Genomic DNA, 15,565 nt, shown 5'->3' with positions numbered 1-15,565 from the left:
TCAGTAAACAATAAAAGGCAATATGGTGAAAACATTTCAGCAATAAATCTATCATTTTTGTGCTATCTGTCCTACCAGTCTACATCTGCCTCTAAACTTATGTTTCCAAATTTTCCCTTTTCCATATTCTCTCCACTTTACATCTTAAATGGCTCTCTACTCCTGAGAAAAAAAAAAATCCAAACTCCTCACTATGACATTTAAGGCCCTTCACAATTTAGCCTCAACCCACTTCTCCATCCTTATCTCCCTTACAAGCCCTAGGGGCCAACCACGCTGAGATTCCTGATATTTCCCCGAGGGGATAATGAAGCTCTTTCAAACCTCCTGCCTTTACACTCAGTTCATTCTTTCTAGAAAGCCTCCCCCACCATTTAAGTCTGGCAAACAACTACTCCCTTATCAAGATTCCAGTTCAACATCACTAATTTGTAACCCCCAGGCAGAGATGTTATCTACTCTTAGCTTCCACAGTAATTTGTGCATACCTCCAACAGAGCACTCATTGCTTAACAAAATGTTTATCTCCCTTGCTACACTATGACGACTTCCAAAGTAGATACCAGGTTTTATTCAATGCTGTATAGGGTCCCTACGAGTCAGAAATCAACTCTGGGGCAAAAGGTTTGGGTTTTTTTTTTTTTGGTAGCCACAGTAACTAATGATAGGGAAGTTACAAAGTGATTTGAAAGGCAATGAGGATGATGTAAAACATAATCAAACAGGAATTTCTACACTACAAACCTAAGTTTTTTTTTTCAAATTGATTGGTTAAATTGGTAAACTAGAGGTCCTCTATCACAATCACATACACACTCTTCTAGATTATGGTTTCAGCAATAAAAACAATGTTAGTCATTCATTACCCGGTAAATACACAAGAAAAAAATTTTAAATACACTAACAGTTTCCCATTTATTTTGAATGCCTAAAAGTAACATTTTTGGGAGAAGGAAGAGGTAAGTACCCCTTATTTCTCATAATCTGTGTATAACAGAGAAGCCTAAGATCACATTGGTTAGATCTTGGCCTCTCTCCTCAAGGCATATGCCTGGATAGCAACTAAGAACTTGAATTTTATATCCAACTTCAAACTCTGTATGGGTGACCATAAGGTATTTTGCTTCTATACGTTGCTGAAGAAAAGACTTAAATTCATTCATTTTATAAAATAAACACAAGGTTTTTTTTTTAATGTATTAGGGTTTCAAAAATTAAGACTTTAAGAGCCTAGAACCAACTCTGAAGTATTATATGACTGCTTACTCCTCTTCACTACCCCTGAGATGGACAACTATTCTTAGCAGACCATTTGACTTACATGTACATAAAGATCATCTAAATCAATAAGATTAAACTGGAGAAGTACTGCTGCAACTCTGTATAAAGATGATGGAGTCTCTCCATTTGGTTCCTTTAAAAAAGAAAACAAAAAGGTTTCTATTTAGTACACAAAGTACAACTGAAATCATATCCTTTATCTACCAATAATTAATAACAACCAGATAAAAAAAATCTCTAGGCCAAGAATACACTTCATTGCTCTCCCTTATCTTACCTAACATCTGAATCCAGGACAAAGATTAACATGTCAACATCCCTTTTCACATTGGAACGTAACTCTGATGAGCACAAGGAAAACAGTTTTGAGAATGGACACATTTTGCTATGCATGCTAATATATGAATAAAATCTGACAAATAGATTGTGATTTTATACTGCATAATAATTAGTTTGGGTTTCTGTTTACATGTGCATGTATTTTCTTAACTTATTTTGTCAAGGAGTTCTCAGTGGAGATGCAAACAGACAAGGCTGACAAATGGAAATGCAGAACCATCTGCGTTTGCTGTATACTTTTCTCCATTTACTTTGATTTCTTGGATTTTATATTAAGTGTATCTGCTTGTCATCTAATTTTCCCTTCAAAACAGTTGTCTATACATACTGTTTTTAGTCAATTTTCGACTCACAGTGACCTCATGTGACAGAGTGGAACTGCCTCCATATGGTTTTCTAAACTACAATCTTCACAGGAGAAGATCACCAGGTTATTTCTCTCACGGAGCTCCTGGGTAGGTTCAAACCACCAACCTTTCAGTCAGCTTAATCACTGCACTACCAAGGTTCCCGTATTACATATGAATAAATCAACATTTTAAAATATGTAATGGCAGAGTCATTTCCAGGCCAGCCCTGAGGGCCCTAAACAAAAATACAAGGATCTTTGAATGCTATCAATTTTAGAAGTATTTCCCCTGGCTTTTTAACTAATGGGGTCAGATGAATGGAGAGGTAAAGTGAAGATTACCGGCAAATACTAAATGGCCAAATGCAAATAAAAAATAGAGACAATCCATTAATCCATTATATTTTAATTCTACTCAGTGCTGAAAATGAGACCTTTGTATTTAAGGTTCCTCCCACAGTTGTGATGTATACTGTGTGCACATAAAATAAGAAGGTAACCCAACTAACAAATACAAATAAGGCATTCTGCTTCACTTTATAACAGGTTAAATCTTCAAATGTTTGTTTATAAATGGTTATTTATTATCAAAACAATATCCAATAATAAGAAATGGTGGTCAAGGTCTCAGACTAAACCCACAAAAGCTTACTTATTACAGCTTCTCCTCCATTATCTGACTTGAATCCATCAGGACTACTCTCATTTATTCCTTTTAACCCTGTTGAAATGAATCACAAAAATTCCCAGACTGCCTGGTCACATGTCACCTCCCACACTGTGATCCCGACCTTGCTCTGCACAATCCCTGTTCTGTCCTTTCCCCATTCTTGAAACCTTTCCACATTATCCATTGGAACTCATGACCCACTGGAACTCATGACCCATTGTTAGCAAAACCCCCTATATCCTGAGCCTCTCCTCAGACTGTTGCCTTCACCTTACCACAGGAACAGAACCTGGCTCTCCTTAAGAACACCACTCCCACTGTTTACATGTAAAGTCCTTAATGATAAGGAAGGGCTGACTTATGCCATTTTGCTATGTTTTCTTTTTTTGTTCCTCAATTACTATCTTCTTTAGTGTTTGATTTTTTTGTAGTGTACCATTTTGATTTCCTTCTCATTTCCTTTCTGTTTATGTTTTAGTTTTTAGTGGTTACTTTGGGGATTACATCTTAAACTTACAACAAGATAAAGTGCGAATAAATACCAACCTATCTTCAATAGCATATAAAACCCCTACTCCTATACATCTCCATCCCTCCCCCTATATTATCACAAATTACATCTTCATGATTGTGTATCCATCAACATACTTTTCTAACTATTGTTTTATACATCTGTCTTTTAAATCATTTAGGAAAAAAAGAAGAGTTACCAACCGAAAATACAATACTGGCTTTTATATTTACTTATGTAGCTACTTTAACAGTGTTATTTCATTTATGGCTTCAAGCTACTGTCTGATATCCTTTTATTTCAGCCTAAAGGACTCCCTTTGACATTTCTTTTAGGGCAGATCTAGTGGGACAAACTCCCTCAGTTTTTGTTTATCTGGGAATGTCTTAATTTCTCTCTCATTTTTGAAGGGCCATTTTGCCAGATACGGAATTCTTGAGTGACAGTTTTTTCCTTTCAGCACTTTAAATGTCATCCCACTGCTTTCTGGCATCCATGGTTTCTGAGGAGAAATCAGCATGTAATCTTATTGAGGATCCCTTGTATGTACCAATCACTTCTCTTTTGTTGACTTCAAGATGCCGTTTCTGTTTCTTCTGACAATTTGAAATGATGTGCCTCAGTGTGCATCCCTTTTCAGTTTATCCTGCTTGGAGTCCATTGAGCTTCTTGGATGTGCAGATTCATGTCTTTCATCAAAAAAAAAAATTGGGGGAGGGGGTTGGCCATTACTTCTCCAAATATTCTATCCATTTCTCTCTCCCCTCTTCCTCTGGTACTCCCATTGCATTATGTCGGTACACTTGATGGTTTCCCACAGATATCTTAGCCTCTGTTCATTTTGCTTTCACTCGTTTCTTTTTCTGCTCCTCAGACTGGATAATCTCAATTGACCTATCTTCGAGTTCGTGGACTCTTTCTTCTTCCTGCTCAAATCTGCTTTTGAACCCCTCTAGTGAATTTTTCATATTAATTATTGTATTTTCAGCTCCAGAATTTTTTTCATTCCTTTTTATAATTTCTCTTTATTGATAATTCTCTATTTGTTGAAACATTTTTTTATCCTGGTTTCCTTTGGTTCTTTTTCCATCGTTTCCTTTAGTTCTTTGAGCATATTTAAAACAACTGATCTAAATTCTTTGTAAAGTCCAATGTCTGGACATCCTTAGGGACAGTTTTTATTAATATTTTCCTCTAAATGAGCCATGCTTTCTTGTTTCTTTGCACGCCTAGTAACTTTTTGCTGAAAACTGGGCATTTTGAATATTATAATGTGGCAACTCTGGAAATCAGATTTTTCTCCATCCCCGGGGTTTGTTGTTGCTGACTGCTTGCTTAGTGACTTTTCTAAACTATTTTTATGAAGTCTAAATTCTTTATCATGTGTGGCCATTGAACTCTGTGTTCTGTTAGCTAAAAAGCTACTCTCCCAGTCTTTGCAGATTGGATCTATGTTCAGGCCCTTCTTCAATGCCTAACCAGGCTGTTTACAACTCTGCCTTAGTCTTCACTTCCTACTAGCATGGAACCTGAGGCTATCCCAGAGGTGAAAGCTTAGGGGCTTCTCAGGCCTTTTCTGACCAGGCATCCAGCCCTGGGTATGCAGTTGGCCTTTTCAATGTCTCAGTATATGCAGGAGCTTTGAAAAGCCCTTATTTCTCCACATGTCTTCTTTCCCAACTTCTTCCTTCCCAGTTCCCAGCTTTTTTGGTCTCTCTACTGCCTGCCCCGACTGCTGACCTTTGCCCCAGACTGCTGTGGCCAATACTTACACCTTTAAATCCTTTTGACAAAAGCCAACCAAGAAGCCACCCCAGCCCTGGGAATGCTTTGAGTCAGATGAAACAAAGGCAAGTCTTTGCACCAGTCCTTCACAGAGCAGCCACACAAGTCAAGGCCCACAACCACAACTATGAGAAAAATTCTTTGCTCCCTCTGGCACTAGCAACCTGCACCAAAAGAATGGGTTTCTGTCCTCATGGGCCAATGTGAAGGGTGGAAGATGGTAGGCAGGGAGTTTAAAACTCCCTGGTGTTTTCTTACCACACAACAGCAGCTTCTTTCTTGACTAAGTCTTCCTCTGGTTGTTGTACGATTTTGACTAGATTCCAGAGTTCTGCAAAAGTTGATTCTGACAGTTTTTGCCAACTCATTAGTTGCTTTTGCAGAGGGACAGAACCCTGACGTTCCCTGCTCTGCCATTTTCAGTGACATCCTGGTGCTGCCATCTATGGAGCCCTGGGTCACTAACCTTCACATTGCAATGATTTTAACTTCTAACTAATTGTCACTCTCTCCAACTCTACTTCTTAAAATTTTGGGAGATTTTCAATTACACATTGTTGCTCCTTCTATCACGCTGGCCTCTCGGTTCCTTGAACTCCTTTCTTGTAAAGACCTTCTCTATCTTATCTCAACCAATCACTCCGTATCATATGCCTTAATATTATTAATAGCTACAACCTCCCCAAAATCTTGATTTCATGTGTCCAACCTCAAGTAGGCCATTAATGTTGCTGGCCAAGCATAATCTATTCCTCTAGTTCATTTGCTCTCCTACACAATTATTTCCTGCCTTCTCCTCTAACTTCCAATACCTCTTCTCCCATCCTCTCTCTCAGCTGATGACCTTGCTTTATACGTCAGTGAAAACACTAAAGAAATCATTAGGACTTCTATAAACTACCATCACATCTACCCACCTACCAAAAACTGTATCCATATCTATTGCCTTACTACCTGTTATTATAGATGAATTCCCTCTGCTCCTAGAGTCAATCCCTCCACTTAAGACTCCATTTTCTGTATCCTACTCAAGAACAATGCTCCAGTAATTCTACTCCTGTTTCCTACTCAATTATTCCCATCAACATACAAGTACTATTTCTCTCATCTTTAAAAAAAAAAAACTATTTCTCTTGACTCAGCTTCCCCTTCCAGCTACCACCCCATTTCTCTGCTCCCCTGTGTAGCAACTCCTTGATAAAGCTGTCTGTTCTCACTATCTCCAAATCTGCTCTTCCAGTTGTCTCATAATACCATGCCAACAACACGAAAATGGCTAGTTTTGACCTCCCTGCTAATAAATCAATGGTCAATTTTCAGCCCTTATCTTACATGAACTATCAGGGGGCATTTGACACAGTTGATCATTTTTCCCTCCATTTAGCTTACAAGATGCCACATTCTCTGTTTTCCTCCTATCTCACATTATTCCTTCTCGACTTCCATTCCTGGTTCCTCCTCTTTTCCCAGACCTCTTAACATTGGAGCACTCCAGGGCTCGGTCCTTGGAGTTCTCGCCTCTCGTCTCTCTCTATTCATCCTATGGTGATTTCATCAGGTACCACAATTTTAAATACCATCTACATGCTTTTGACACCCACGTTTCTATTCCTAGCCCAGTCTTTTCTCCTGAACACGGATCCATATATTCAATTATTTAATCAACATCTCCACCTAGATATCTAACAGACATCTCAAACTTAACATATCCAAAACAATTCCTGATTCCCACCCCCAACACCTCAAGACGCACTCTACCTGAAATTTTCCCTATCTTAGTTGATGACAGTACCATCTTTGTAGCTGCTCAATCCAAAAAAACTTTAGAATATTCCTTAACTCTACTTTCTCATACCAATGACCATCAAATACTACTGGTTCTAACTTCAAAATACATCTAAAATTTGATCAACTTTCACTGCTACCACAATCAGACTGATCCCTTATGAATCTACGTCAACATACACATGTACAGGCACACTCTCTCTCTCTCACACACACACACACACACACACACACACACATACCACTCGTGTCACCATTGGAGGTAGCTATTAAACTCCTTACTCTGTTACCTGGCAATTAAATGGGCAGGGGGAAGCATTTGCCCTGCCTTTCCAGTAGGAATTGTATTTCAGGGTAACCAAATAGCCTGAGTTGATAAGACAGCTCTTCGTTACAGAAGAATGACAGCTAATAACTGTAGAAGACATGATACAATTAATAAATCAACAATTTGGAACCCCTAAAAAATAACTGGCTCAGGCAAGGCTCATCCATGAAGTCTAAAACATTTTAATGTTTGGTTAATAAGAAGTTAGATATTCACATGGTAGCAAAGTATCGACCTGCAGATAAATTGCTGCTGATAAGGAGGGAAATATACCTGTATAATGGAGGGAATTAAGACTGTCACCAGCTTACTGAAACATTAAAAGTGAGACAGACATTAGATGTTATACAATATGAAACATATAACACAAGCTGTAAGCATTTTTGCCACAAACATTGTATCTGAACATTATCAAGACTTTAGACCTAATTCACAGTATAAAATATACAGAGGACAGTGAAGAAATTAACCATGAAAAAGTAATTATATAAATCTAAAAGGCGGAACCTTCCAAAGGGAATGCTCTCTTCAACAAGTTAATGTGATTAAAGGAAGGGGAGCACTATTATAGGTTAAAAAGAGACTGAAGAATCATTAACAACCAAATACAATGTGTGGTCTTTGATGGAATCAAAGTCTGAACAAATCAGTTGTAAACTACATCTGGGGGACAATTTGGGAAATCTGAATATGGTCCGAGTTGATGGCAATGAATTACTATTTATCTAGTTAGGTATGAAATTGATATCATGGCTATATAGAAAAATGTCCTTATTTTTCAAAAGTGCAAACTATGTAGGAGAGACCTTTCATGGTATTTGTAATATGAATTAATATTTCAAAAAAGTATGGTAGCATATTAATAAACCTAATTCTAGGTGATGGGCTATGGATATTTATTACACTACTCACTCTTTTTCTGTATGTTTGAAAACGTTCACAATAAAAGTGAAAAAGTAAAAGTGAAACAAAAAGCTAAATAATAAGATCACAACAAACAGCAATTACCCATGAGGAATGCGGTCCTTAGGACAATCAACTAAATGAGAACAAACGGGCAATATGTGCCCAAAGCAAAGATGAGAGGCAAGGAACAGCAGGGAATCTGGAGGGATGGAAGGCAGAGGAAGGCAGAGGGGGAAACGGGGAGAGTGCTGACACAATGTGGGGATAACAAGCAATGTCACAGAACAATTTGTATATGAATTGTTGAATGAGAAACTAATTTACTGTGCAAAGTTTCACCTAAAACACAGCAAAATGTTAAAAAAAAAAACCACATCACCCCCTGCTCAAAACCCTCCATCTGATTCACTCAGTACCCAAGTCAAACCCTACACTAGCCTAGAAAGCCCTACGTGATCTGGTCTCTCATGTTTGACCTCTTCTCCTACTACTCTCCCACTGGATCACTCTAATTCACGCGCACCGGCCTCCTTCCCATTCCTCAAACACCTCAGACATGCTCACCTTAGGGCCTCTGAACTGGCTGTTTCCTTTGCCTAGGGGCTCTTCCCCAGAGGTCCACATAGTTTACATTTTCACATCCTTCAAGCCTTTGCTTCAATCTTATCTCCTCAATGAGGTCTACTCTCACCATTCTATTTAAAATTGCAACCTACCACTCCAGCGCTCCCAACCTTCCTTATCCTGCTCTGTACTTTCTTTTTTGTCCCATCACGCTGATCACTTTCTAAGATACCATATAATTTACCTAGAATGTAAGGACCACTAAGGCAAAGATTTGTTTACAGATGTAGCCACAGCACCTAGAACAGTACCTGGCACATAATAGGCAATCAATCAGTATTTCTTAAATGAATGAATTTGGGGTATAATAGGACCTAACAATGGTACCACTATTACCACTATCATTGCATTTTGAATTCAAAAATCAAGGGGCTATGCTACAGGTGAGAGCAATTATCACCTTCTTTCCTGTTGCAAGACAACTACAGCCAAGTTTGTTTTGTGGTACTCTCACACTTTCCAGTCCTTTCTCCCTGTTCCCTGTGGTGTTCCTCATGCTGTCCCTAAACCCTCTATTATAGCAATTCCTGTCAGGGGAACAGGGCAGATGTGGCTGCCCTATTCTCCAAAATGCTCATGTGCTCTACAACGGCTTAAATTCCCCATCATCCTTCTAAGTCAAAGCATCCATTATGTCTGATCACCGCTTGACGTTAGAATAAAACCATCCTCACTGACATTACAACTGGAATAATTAGCTATGCCTAGAAGTACTAGCATTAAAAAAAAGAAGTCTATTAATCCAAATTCTCAATTGGTCAGAATATGGGTTGGGGCTGAGGAGCTGATAGGGAGAAGGGGGCTGGAGTTAAGCAAGGGACTAATACATAGACCACACATGCCTAGAAACCTACCAGGGTTACACGCCCTAAGCAGTTCTTGATTTTCATAGTTTTCCTTACTGTACCTCCCAAATCACAAATTATCTAGACTTTCTAACATTTCTCCCCTTACCCTCAGTGGCCCTTTAAGTTGCAGATTCTCACAAGACAGCTCTGGCAATAGAAACGGGGGAATACAGTGTTACACAGAGCAATACAAGGGTTGCTCTTTCCAGTAACAGGTTATTTCTAAATCAAATGTTTCTTGTTTGGGTACTGCTTATATAAGAAAAATGTTCACAAAAAAATTATTCAAATATTGTCAACCACTCCAGGTACATTTTAATTCAGCTCAAAAGATGTTTACATTATCATGAGGAATATTTTCATACAAAAAGATTTTTTCCAATTCTAAAACTCAATTCAGCTAACAATACTTGATTTAATGCAGCAGATCATTATTATTCACTGTGATCTGCTCTGAAAGCTAGTGTCTCCAAAGCCCTAACCTATATTCTAATTTATCGTGCCCAAGTCAAATTTCAGCTACTGTCACTTCAGCAGCTGGGTTCATGTTTCCAAACTCAAAGCAATCATGGTGCCTCTAAAAAACTGATGGAATGCTTGAATCTCTCTTTCCTGTATTAAGAGTATGCTCCTTGGCTATTACTAGGAAAAGGAGCAGCTACCATCACTAATTTCTGAACAAAGATGAAGGTGTAATGAGTTTGCCCAAAAGCCCTGCCGTGTATCTTGTTTGGTCTCTAAGTGCTATACGCTTTTAAGCTCTGATCTGTTTTCTGTCTTTTGCAGCATCCCAGAGAATGGAAAGTGAAAGTATAATCAGAGGCAGTAGGTGATATATCATTTGAGAATCCTAAAAGGAATCCTCTTACACAAGCTCCAAGAAGACAGGAATAGATACTCCTCTTCATCAGAGTATGTTCTGTGCCCAGCAAAGCAACAGTATATTATAAATGCTCAATAAATGTATATTTCTTAACTGATCATCCAAAGCAGATACGCAAATTAGCAAAGCTATGCCAAAAGGACAATGGAGTTCTTATTACATGGAAATCCCACTACCTACTATCTACTAACTAGAGAGTTATCTTCCTGAAATACAGATCACTCATTTATATTTAGTGATCTTTACTACAGGCTGAGCGGTAAACTAACCCCCAGAAATTAGTAAAACACACACCCGGATACAAATTGCACACAATCTGACAAAGGAGATAGGCACAATTTATTCTAAGATAAGTACTAGAAAAATGTGTCAAGTCCTATAAAAATATAGATTAAGAATCCTGCATGGGTGACTTGTCAGTCAAGCCTTTACAGAGTCAAGTACCACTTGATATTAAGGAATAAATAGGAATTCACAAGATGAAGAAAGGGGAGGTGAAAGGGTTGGGTAAGAATAGTTTTCTGGTTATAAGGAGTTGTACAAAGGTTCACAGCAAGGCCTATACCTAAGCTCAGGAAAAGGCCAGGTATTTGATATGACCAGAATAGTAGATTTGACAAAAAAAAAAAAAAAAAAAAAACATGATTAAAGATGAGGCTGGAAAGAAAGTACAGGGTTAGACTGTAAAGAGCCTTTCCTGCCACATTCAGAAGTTTGAATTTCATCCTATAGGCAAAGGATTTTGAGCAGTAAAGTGCCTCAATTAGATCTCTTTTAGAAAGTAACAGTAGCAATAACATGGAAGATGGATTTGAAGGAGAAATAACTCAAGGCATAGAGATTAGTTAGATACCTACTGTGGTCTAAATGAAAAACGATATAAGATATGCCTCAAGTATGTATTCGCATCCTTAAAATATTCCAATGGCCACTGTCTACACAATAAAATTCTAACTCTTAACACAGTTATTAAGTCCCTTAATAATCTAAAGTGAGCCTACCTTTCTAGCTTTGATTCTTGCCTCTTCTTTTCCCCACATCTTATAATTCAGCCACATCAGACTATGTATCATTCATTCCTTCAACATGCATGTACATGCACACCCCTACATCTTCGCTCTCACACTGTTACTTCTGAACAGAAAACTCTCAACAAATTCCTACTCATCCTTCAAGGATCAAGTTAAAGGAGGTCATGTCTGTCAAGTATTCCCTGACTCTATCTCTCTCAAGGCAAAAGTTAATCATGCTTTCCTCTACGCTTTCGTATCATATCATTCATACCACTAAAACACTACTTATTACGTTGTATTGTTAGCTATCCATTTTCTATCTCTCTGCTAGAATGAGTTGAAACCAACAATTACAAATAAAATTCAAAATTAAATTGTATATATAAAATTATGAGATTAACCTGTAGTATGTGTGTGTGTATATATATGTACATATATATATTTTTTATTACCTGGTAAAACTTGAATTTGAACCCAAGAATATGACACAGTGTTTGCGGTTCACACATACTCATGTAAGATTCTAATAAAGATATAAAGAAGTCATCGTGTTCTGGCCTGCATTCAAACACTTCTAAAATGACATCCAAAACTCTATTGGGATCCAGATTAAAGCATCCTGCAACAGATGAGATATACACAAATTCAAAAGTGATTATACATCATTTCTAATAAAGCCATTAATTTTCAGGGATAACTTATACAGCAAAAAAAAAAACATGTTTGCAAAAACAACTTATTTTGCACATTTGCTTCCCCTCCCCCAGAGGGAAATCTTCATAGCTTTCAATACCAAATCCAGACCCCACATTCTAAAGATGAGAATTGTGACTTGCCCAGGATCACAAGGTGGGTTACAAACAGGGCTGGAGCTCAGAACTTGTGACACTGAGTCTAGTAACCTTTCTTCTATGCCACACTGTCTCATCAGTTCTTAAGTACTCAGGCTAGTGAAAGAAATCCACATCTTTAATTCTTAAAATATGAAATAAAACAATGCTGTACACAAATTAGGCAACTAAAAATTTTATTAAATTTTTACAAAAAAGTATTTGGAACATTGATAAACAGTTAAAAGTTCAGGTTCATGAACATGGACCATCTTTTTTAAAGTCAATTTTTAGTTTATCTTACATATACAACAGATCTATAATATAATTTCAGCGCTGATTTATATTTATGGTTTTTGCAGCATTCTAAGGGGAAAAGAGGTATGCTACTGCTACTCAAGAGATGAGAGAATATAAGGGAGTTGAGGATACAACAAAGGAATGCAGAGGACACAAGTAAAGAGAGAAGGAAGAAAGCAGACAACCTAGGCGTATCAGGAAAGGGAAAAAAGCACTGAATAATCAATTCAGGTATTCATGTGTACTGATCCTTCCTAATCTCCTAGGGTAAGTTAAAACCTACTAGCCACCCTATTATTATTATTATATGCATATGGCTTCAGCCGTTAACATAATTTTATTATACTGCAGTCACATCATATATGCATTTACCTTACGAGAATTCGACCATTTACACACAAAAAAAGAGAGAAACAACTGAAGCCAACAGTCCCCCTTTATCATGGGGGAATACGTTCCAAGACCTCCCGTAGATGTGTGAAACTGCAGATAGTACCGAATCTTATATATAGTAAGATCTGTCCTAAACATACATACCTATGATAAAGCTTAATTGATAAATTAGACACAGTAAGAGATTAAAAACAATAACTAAAAATAGAACAATTACAACAATATACCGTAATAAAAGTTATGTGAATGACAGAGTGGGACATCATGAGATTTCATCATGCTATGTACTAATTTAACATTTTCGAACCTTGGCTGACCACAGGTAACTGAAATCGTGGAAAGCAAAACCACTGATAAGGGGGGCTACTGTATAGACACTTCCACCCATCATTCCTCTCAACAAACTGTATGCCTATGACCTAGAGTGAGCATAAGATATGAAATTGCTGTTCCCTCAGTTTATGTCAGTTTCCACATGCCTCACATCAAGCTGAATGGGATTCTAGTATTTTAAATTACTTTTCATTAGACATAGTCCCTAAACGCAAGCTAACCACTTTACTGGAATAAGCAAATAAACAGTGATTTATTCTCATGCTGGAAGAAAAAAGAACTGTATTGAACTTCACAAGAGATGTTTGGTACCTTATTAATGACTTACAAGATTTTTCCAAGATAAGCCTTACATAAGCTATTTTTGTCCTCACTCTTTTGTAAGAGGAGATTTCCAGAGTTACATCTATTAACTCCATACATAGTTATATTAAATGCTATAAACCTAATGTCTGATTAACTCTTCAGTTCCAGGTAAGAACACATTTTCTCCCGTTTCTCATACTATGAGAAAAAAGGACTAAAGCAGTGATCATGTCTTACTAAAAGGTGCTCTAGATTTTCATAAATTTCCCAAAAATATGTTTCCCTAAATTTCTGGGATGAAAACATCTAAATACTTTGCACCCCTCCAAAAAAAAAAAAAAAACCAGTATGGTCTTCCAATGTACAAGTGACTTCAAAATAGCAACTACAACTCTCCTTATATGCTGCCGATGAGGCTGTAAAATGGTACAATCACCTTGTAAAACTGGCAGTGTCTTAAAAAGTGAAACAACCCAATTTAAAATGGAGCAAAAGACATGAATAGACATTTCTCCGAAGAAGATACACAATGGGCCAACAAGTATACGAAAAGACCTTCAATATCATTAGTCATCAGAGAACTCGAGATCAAATGAGATACCACTTCACACCCACCAGGACAACTATTATCTAAAAAGCAGAAAATGATAAATGTTGGCAAGGATGTAGAAAACTCTGCACACTTGTATATTGCTGGTGGGAATGTAATATGATGCAGCTACTGTAGAAAAGTTTGTCAGTTACTCAAAAAGTGGACACAGAATTATCATATGACCCAGCACTTCCACTACTAGGTATATAACCCTCCCCCCAAAAAAATGAAAGCAGAGACTCAAGAAGACACATGTACACTGCAGTGCTATTCACAATAGCTAAATGTGGAAACAACCCAAGTGTTTACAACACATGAATGAATGAATGAACAAACTGTAGTACATACACAATGGAGTATTATCCAGCTATAAAGAAAAAGGAAGTTCTGATATATACCACCACACAGATAAACCTTGAACACATAATGCTAAGACACAAAACGACAAATATTATATGATCTCATTTGTATAAAATATCTATAATAGGTAAATCCATCAAGACAAAAGAAAGAAGACTGCTGGCTACCAGAGGATGGGGGGAGGGGGGCAATGAGGAATGGGGGGAAAAATCAACAGTGTCCACTTAAAATTGCTAAATTATTTTTTATGGGCATTATTCCTCAATGAAGATTTTTAGAAATAACTACTACTACTCTATTCTATCAGAAAGGACAAACAAGATTTTGAATATAATATTGAAAAACTGTAATTAACCATTAAGCTATTCACACAACACTTGTGAAAAAGGACTAGAACAGCAACATGTTATATGGAAATTTTTTAAGTGTTTCCTTCACATTGCTCTGAAATTCATGCTTTTAATGTGATAAAATGTCAACCACTAATATTATGTTTTATTTCATAGTATTACTCCATCAAAGCTATTCTATCAGTGATTTGTACTATCAGCTACCCATGTCCCTCTAGGTGCTAGTAAGGCGATAGTCTGAAAGAAAAGGTATACACTTTTGTTTATGACATAAGTCAACCTCTGCACCTTTCACATAAGAAAAACTAGCTTGTGAGTTATCTATTAAATATCTCAAGTGCCCTAAGTCAGTGCAATCAATTAGGATGACCATTTCTATATAAGGTTTAGAAAATGATTTTTAAAACTTTAGATATTTGCTAAGTAACAGCTATTTCACATACAATGAGACTCTAGTAAAAATCAGTAGACTTACAATGACAAAAAAATTTTTTTCTAATGCCCAGCTGTGGTAGAACATAAGCACTCTTATGCTCAAGTATCTTAGAAAGACTTGTCCAGCCCAAGAATCTATAATCATATACTCTGGACAGAGATCATAAACCTAGCTCCCTTCTTCTACTACCAGTTACACTGAGGAATATATTTCATTTGCCTAAATATACACACACATGCCTTTATGTATTTTGAGAAACAAACAGGGAACCAGAAGGGGGCCAGTGGCAAATCCATAACGGCCATCCTTTTTTTTTTTTTCCAAAAAAATAAAAGGAAAACAG

The 15,565-nt window shown here is 37.2% G+C and overlaps 1 protein-coding gene across 8 annotated transcripts in view; it reads right to left on the bottom strand.

The window, feature by feature from the left end:
* THOC2 (THO complex subunit 2) overlaps nucleotides 1-15,565 on the bottom strand; it is a 112,789-nt gene that overhangs the window by 61,550 nt on the left and 35,674 nt on the right. For all 8 annotated transcript variants that reach the window (XR_007515753.1, XM_049871370.1, XM_049871368.1 and 5 more), the window contains exons 8-9: nucleotides 11,775-11,941; nucleotides 1,322-1,414 (exon numbers count right to left, since the gene is read on the bottom strand). Coding sequence is in view for 7 of the 8 variants with exons in the window: in XM_049871370.1 (XP_049727327.1) it covers nucleotides 1,322-1,414; nucleotides 11,775-11,941 (260 nt within the window). In the remaining variant the exon portion in view is untranslated. The remainder of the gene's footprint in view (nucleotides 1-1,321; nucleotides 1,415-11,774; nucleotides 11,942-15,565) is intronic.

This window comes from Elephas maximus, chromosome X, assembly GCF_024166365.1.
Source record: "Elephas maximus indicus isolate mEleMax1 chromosome X, mEleMax1 primary haplotype, whole genome shotgun sequence".
NCBI classification, from domain to species: Eukaryota; Metazoa; Chordata; class Mammalia; order Proboscidea; family Elephantidae; genus Elephas; species Elephas maximus.
Note: the sequence above shows the minus strand (reverse complement) of the source record. Positions and strands in the feature narration are given on the sequence as shown.